Below are 6,000 nucleotides of genomic sequence, written 5' to 3' on the forward strand. Positions count from 1 at the left end.
GTGGCCGCCCCATCTTTTGAATCTGCCAAGGCTGGCCACAGCTTAAAACACATTTTAACTCACTGCTACTTCTTTTTGGCACTGGTTTTCGGGGGGTTGCCGGGGCGGGGGACGACATGCACTTGTTCAACTGCAAAGGGATCCCTGGGGATAACTGAGCAGCCCCTGTTTGAACTGGGGCAGTTACTCAACGTGGCTGGATTAAATCGCACCGTTCGTGCTCTGAGAGCGGAGGGCGGTGCCAGCCCGCGCGCGTGAAGGGCTGCGATCCGACCACCAGGATTCGGGTGAATATTCAGCTAATAGAACGCAGAAGCCTTCCTTGAAGCCAGCACTGAAACTGGATCTGCCGCTAAAAATGGTAGTTGAGCTACCCTGTGCATCAGCTGATCCAGAGCGCTAATTCCACCCTGAAAGAGAATAAAGGGGTAAAAAAACATCTAGCTGTCTAGACCCTGGGCTGTGCAGAAAAACTGTATTACGCCTCTCATGAGCTGAATGTTTTGCTTGCTGGCTGGATTGCCTGGAGGGTGCACGGGCTTTGGAGCAGTCATTCCTGTATTTGCATCTCCTGGCTTGCAATAGTTTGGAAGACAGAAAAGAAGGGAGATGGATTTAAAAATAATAATCATAAAAAAAAGGAAAAAAAAAGGAGGGGGGAAAGAGCCTGCCAAAGGCCTGAGGAAGCTTTTGGCTATAGGAGTCCAATAGCAAAGCTGAATTGAAAGGTCAATATTGATTTCAAATTCCAGGGAAAAACAGATTAAAAAAGAAATCCTACTTTCAAAGGCCGCATTTATAACTGAACAAATAAAACCATCAATGGCCAGGATACTCCTTTTAAAAATGCCTTCTCTCTTGGAAAGGAGGTTTTCCCAGCTCCTCTTATCCAAATAGCAAACGTAGTGCTTAAAACAAACCGATAAATCTCCGTCTCGGCTGCAGCACAGAGCCCGGACAACTTGAGTTTGTGAGCCGTTGCACGACGGAGTTTCTTTCAGCAAGGATCCTTTCCAACGTACTTGCTCATAGCACAGAGCAACTTCTACAAGCAGGAGAGCCGAAAAGGAGCTAAACCACCGAGGTAGAAACGGTTTCTTTTTTGGCAGGCTCCGTGCAGCAGCATCGCTGCGTCAAGGTACGCCCACGCGCTCCGACGAGAGCTGTCCGATAGGTCTGCGACAGCAATTTCTGCATTTACCCGTAGACCTGACCCATCTTTGAGGACTTATTGTAGCATTCCTGTGTTCTCAGCAGCTGCCAGCATCAGCCACAATTTCCTTTAAAGTAAACCTGCCACCATGACGTTTTTTTTCTTTGCTAGGATTTCTTGCCAGAACCACTTTCTAGTCAGGGTTTCAGGGATGGACTGCTGTGTCCTTCTTCCCCTGAAAACATTCAGAGGGTTTAATACGCCTTTTCTTTAATCAGACTTGTTTGTGGATGCACCTTTTATATATTCACCCTATATCCGTCTATTCTTTCATGTGTTCAACTCGCTGATATGTTGCGACTTTGCTTCTGGTAGGATAGAGGCTGGGTAAGATCCGTCAACCCACTGTAATTAGTGACTGATGGCTTTTGACTATTGCCAGGTGGAGGCAAAATCACAGAAAGGTGAATATAAAATTATCTTTTGCCAGCATCGAGTATTTCTTCTTGCAAACCCTTCATTCATATGAGCAGTTCTAGGATCATAGCCAGTTCAAGGACCTTCTCTGTTAGCAAAGGGCTACTTCTCAGAGCCCTGTATGGTTCGAAAAGGGACTTCAGAAAGCCTTGGGATTGTTAACTACGATTTCAGAGAGAAATGAGTCCTGCAAGAGCATGATTTTTGGCCCGCACGTTATAGTACTTTACAACAGGCACAAGCCATGCCTAGATGGAGCAAAAATCATCAGTCATTAGATCAGGTTCAACTAACATAGCCAACATCAGGCGGCACACACGGGCAGTGAGGGTGCATGTGTCCCAGGTGCAGGACCCCACGTCTATTGCTGAACCTTCTCGCTCCTGCATTTATTTGCAGTCACAGATATCTGCCAGCTGCAAAAAGATGAGGGGACCTGCAGGAACTTTGTGCTGAAATGGTACTACGACACCGAGACCAAGAGCTGCGCCAGGTTCTGGTACGGCGGCTGCGGAGGCAACGACAACAGGTTTAACACGCAGAAAGACTGTGAAAAAGTTTGCGTTTCTGGTAAGTAGTGCATGCCCAGGTGCTCACATCTGGAGAAGAGGGCCAGGCATGGAAAGGCACCATTTCCTAGCTCAAGTGGCACAGCATGGTGGTGTCCCTGTAGCTATGCCAGTAGAAGTCTGGTGCATCACTGTAGCTAGAGCAGGCTGGTTTTAGCATGTTGGACTGGCCACAGGAGACGTTCCTGGCAATTAGGCCGGTAGGAGCTTCCAATAAATAAGTAAATAAATAAAATCTCTCAGACAGGCTGCAAATTGATTGTGAAGCTCTTTGGTTAAAAATCCTACTCTTGTCCATGTTTCCCCATCCCTTGCTGCAGCCTGGCAGGGTTGGCATGCTGCTGAAGTCAATGAGAGTCACATACTGGCGCCAGCACACTGCAGATCTGCAGATAAGCCCATCTTCACCAGGCAGAGCCGCCTCTTCCCACCATGGCTTTTCTCCTCCTTCAATATCCTGTGCTGCCGCCCATGCACGAAACAACCTCATCTGTTTTCTCTTTCTCCATCCCACCTCTGCAGGTACCATTAACCCTGGCGTTGTGACGACAATAGGAACATAGAGGCAGCAACCTGCCAACACATACCTCGGAGACAACCAGGAACGTCGGCCGTTGCCACCTTACCCCTGTAGAAGCTAAGGGTATAGACTACCTTGCACTGTACTATTTCATGCTTTTACCTTCTGAGCAAACCTTGAAGAAAGTGTTTTGCTGCATGACCTATCAATATGGTGCTAAACTGTTTGTGGACTGAGTGCTACATGTGTCCGGGTTATATTGTATAGCTTCAACATTACGAAATATTTACCTAATTGCAGATTGTTACCGTGTCTCAACGTGTCTCTAAATTACCCTTTCTTTCTGATTCCGGCAGTCTGCCTACCTAAGGCGATGTAAAAATTAGAAAAAAAAAATCATCATAATAATTTCACTTCAACTGTTACATGCTTGCTTTTATCATTTTCATAACTGAGTATAATTTTACATGGAAAGACTTTGTCTAAGAGAGTAGCTAATTCTGATAAACAAGCGGTTCAACTTTTCATTCTTTTGTTTTTTCCTTTTGCTGGATTAGATTTCAGACTAGATCTCTTGTATGCATTTGTACCATATGTGGCCAACCGAACTAGCGAGGAAAAGGAAGCAAGGTTTCTGAATGCAAATGCACTGCTGGGACCAAGGCCTCAGTTAAAGAATTTTTAAATTGTGGTGTAGAATGTCTCTGGCATTCTTCTAATGTTCTATGTTTTATAAAATACAAAGCAAAGCAATTTTTGGGGGTGGGCGGGTGGGATGGGAATTTTATTTTTATTGTGGATTTTGTTTCAGGAAGTCTATACAAAGAACTTTTAAATAAAGTCTAACGGAGGTTTTGAGAAACTCTTGCTCTTGTCCTCCTCTTTTAAAAAGCCATGGTGGGCTTTGGTGAGGTGATCAGCTGCGTGCATTACCTCCCTACTTCCTAGCTGAAGGGCCCTGAGGGATGGGTAGAGCCCTTTTAGACGCTGGAGGTTGGTCTCCCCAGAGCTGTGGGCCATCGGAGCAGCCTCCCCAACATGCTGCTCCACTGGGGTCCCAACCTCCTGCCCCAGCCAGCTTCTGGGGAAATGCCACTGACCCGTAAAGGGTAGTGGGAGAATTCAGGGGGAAATACCACCTGCGGTTTTCCAACTTTGAATGAGGTGGACACCAGGATGTCTCAGGAGATGGCTGTGAAGTCCCCATCTTGGGCACTTACTCACTTTCAGAGAACAGGGATACATTTGTTAGAGCTGATACCTGTCTTGGGAAGGACACCAAGTCTACAGTCCGGGGCTTCTCCCGTGTTTTCCTCCAAGAGACAGGGTGGCACTGTCATGAGGAGAAGGCTACTTGGTGTCCGCCTGCCACACGCTTATGGGTGCTAGTTGCTGAAGCACTTCAGGCACATGAGACATCTATACAAGGACGCGATGAGGCAGCCACTCCACGTGGGTTATACATGATGCCTTTGAACGCAGCCCTCAGGGAGCTTTCCCTGCACCGATTTGCTTTCTTAGATGTCCCAGCTTTTATGCTGTTCTCAGCCCACAGCTCAGCTCCCAAAATTTCCCGTCAGTACCAAGCCAGCCCGATGATCCCAAGCCCAGCGCAGGAGATGCTGGGTCTCCAAGGCACACTGGTGGCGGGGCTTGGGACGCTGCGCTGTGCCTTTGGCACCCTCTCTGAGCACACGGCAAAGATTTTGTTATAAAAGAGGGGAATGGGTAACTTTATTATTATTATTATTATTATTATTATTATTATTATTATTACTTGCAATGGCCGCATTTGGCTGTGGCCTGTTTGGAGAGCAGAGCAGCCTGCTCTGCATTTCACGGTGTGTAGGGGCAGACCACAGAGCCCCTTCCTCCCTGTCGCTCCTTACGAAAGTGTTTTTGCCCCACAAACCAGACGCCTCCCATGCGTCCTGAGCCGCCTCCTCCACAAACTCTGCTTTTAAAAGGGAACAACTAGCTTAAAACGAGCCGTGAATCATCGTTCCCACCAACATCCCACCACTCCAAAGCCCGGTGAGGGGGAGGGAGGAGAGTTTCCAAATGCCTGCGCTGCAACGCACGGCGGTAGTCCGGGAAAGATGCTTGCAAAGGACCGTGGAGCACATGGGGATGCGAAAACGCCGCCCGGGCTTTCGCTTGGGAAGGGGGCCCTCTCCTCCGCTTCCACTCCCGAGGCCAGGGGCATTGCAGCTCGCCTCTCCCGAGCCTTTTAAGGAAGCACGTTACACCCCTGGCCCCCGTTCAGCGACCGCGCTCGGGGTTACACATGGAAGCAATCTGCAGCTGGGAGCGCATCTGCCAACGTGGCTGCGGGACCGGACCAAAAGTAAAAATAACTCAGCCCGTCAGAGCCCTGTGCAGCAGCGCCCCAGGCCTGTCTGCAGCTAGTTAGTGTGAAATTCGGTGTGCAGGAGGTCACAGAACTGCCTATGCCACCTCCAACCTTTATTTATTAACCCTCCTGCGGTGTTTTTCTGGCTGGTGCCCGCCCCGATTGCTGAGACCCCTGTGTTAGGAGAGGGGGCTTTCTGCCAATATTTGGGTCCTGCATCTCTGCTATGAGGCTTTTATCATTCCTGCTCTTCTGGTCAGCTCTACTCAGGAGTACTGGACCGAACAAAGTGGCAATGTAAAAAATGCTTCTAAAAATCAGGATCCTAAGGGAGTGGCTAAAAAGAAATTCTGAACTGCGAAAGTCCCTGGAAAGAAATTGTTCTCCAGGATTCAAAATCAGGTGGATTTGGGGAGACCATAAAGTTTTTTATCATTTTTTTTAATAACTGGAAAAACATGAATTTTGCATGGAATGGCTGATCAGCCTCATCAAGAGCCCCTCCAGCCTGCAGCCAGCCCAGGGCAGGCGCATGGAGGAAAAGCTGGAGTGAGAGCGGTGCTGCCGCCCCAAATCATCTACCCGGCAGAAATGGCCTCGTCTCAGGGCTAACTCGCTGGCATTTCCTCCGCCCTGTGTTGCTGTCTGGCTGGTTTCTTGTCACACGCTTCCTCCTCACAGCCACTCCATAAAAACACACCCTCCATTTCTCTCCTTTTATTGTCTTTCCAGGAAAAAATAAAACACTTCTACAAAATCTGCATTTGCTGGTTCCCTACTTGCAAATTTGATCCCAATTAAATATTCCCATTGCCTCACTTGCCAGACACTACCTTTATGTCACCCCTGTTCACGAGTAACGTGGTGGCTTGCATGACCTCCTTGATGCCCTCTTGGTCCTTATGAGATCTAGGTCATGTGTTTCACC

The 6,000-nt window shown here is 48.3% G+C and overlaps 1 protein-coding gene across 6 annotated transcripts in view; it reads left to right on the forward strand.

Annotated features, from left to right (window-relative positions):
• COL6A3 (collagen type VI alpha 3 chain) overlaps positions 1–3,581 on the forward strand; it is a 65,290-nt gene extending 61,709 nt beyond the window's left edge. For all 6 annotated transcript variants that reach the window (XM_062579222.1, XM_062579223.1, XM_062579221.1 and 3 more), the window contains 2 exons: positions 2,030–2,200; positions 2,722–3,581. In XM_062579222.1, the coding sequence (XP_062435206.1) occupies positions 2,030–2,200; positions 2,722–2,762 (212 nt within the window). In that variant the 3' untranslated portion in view covers positions 2,763–3,581. The remainder of the gene's footprint in view (positions 1–2,029; positions 2,201–2,721) is intronic.
• Positions 3,582–6,000: the final 2,419 nt, after the last annotated feature.

Source organism: Rhea pennata, chromosome 6 (assembly GCF_028389875.1).
Source record: "Rhea pennata isolate bPtePen1 chromosome 6, bPtePen1.pri, whole genome shotgun sequence".
Lineage (NCBI taxonomy): Eukaryota > Metazoa > Chordata > Aves > Rheiformes > Rheidae > Rhea > Rhea pennata.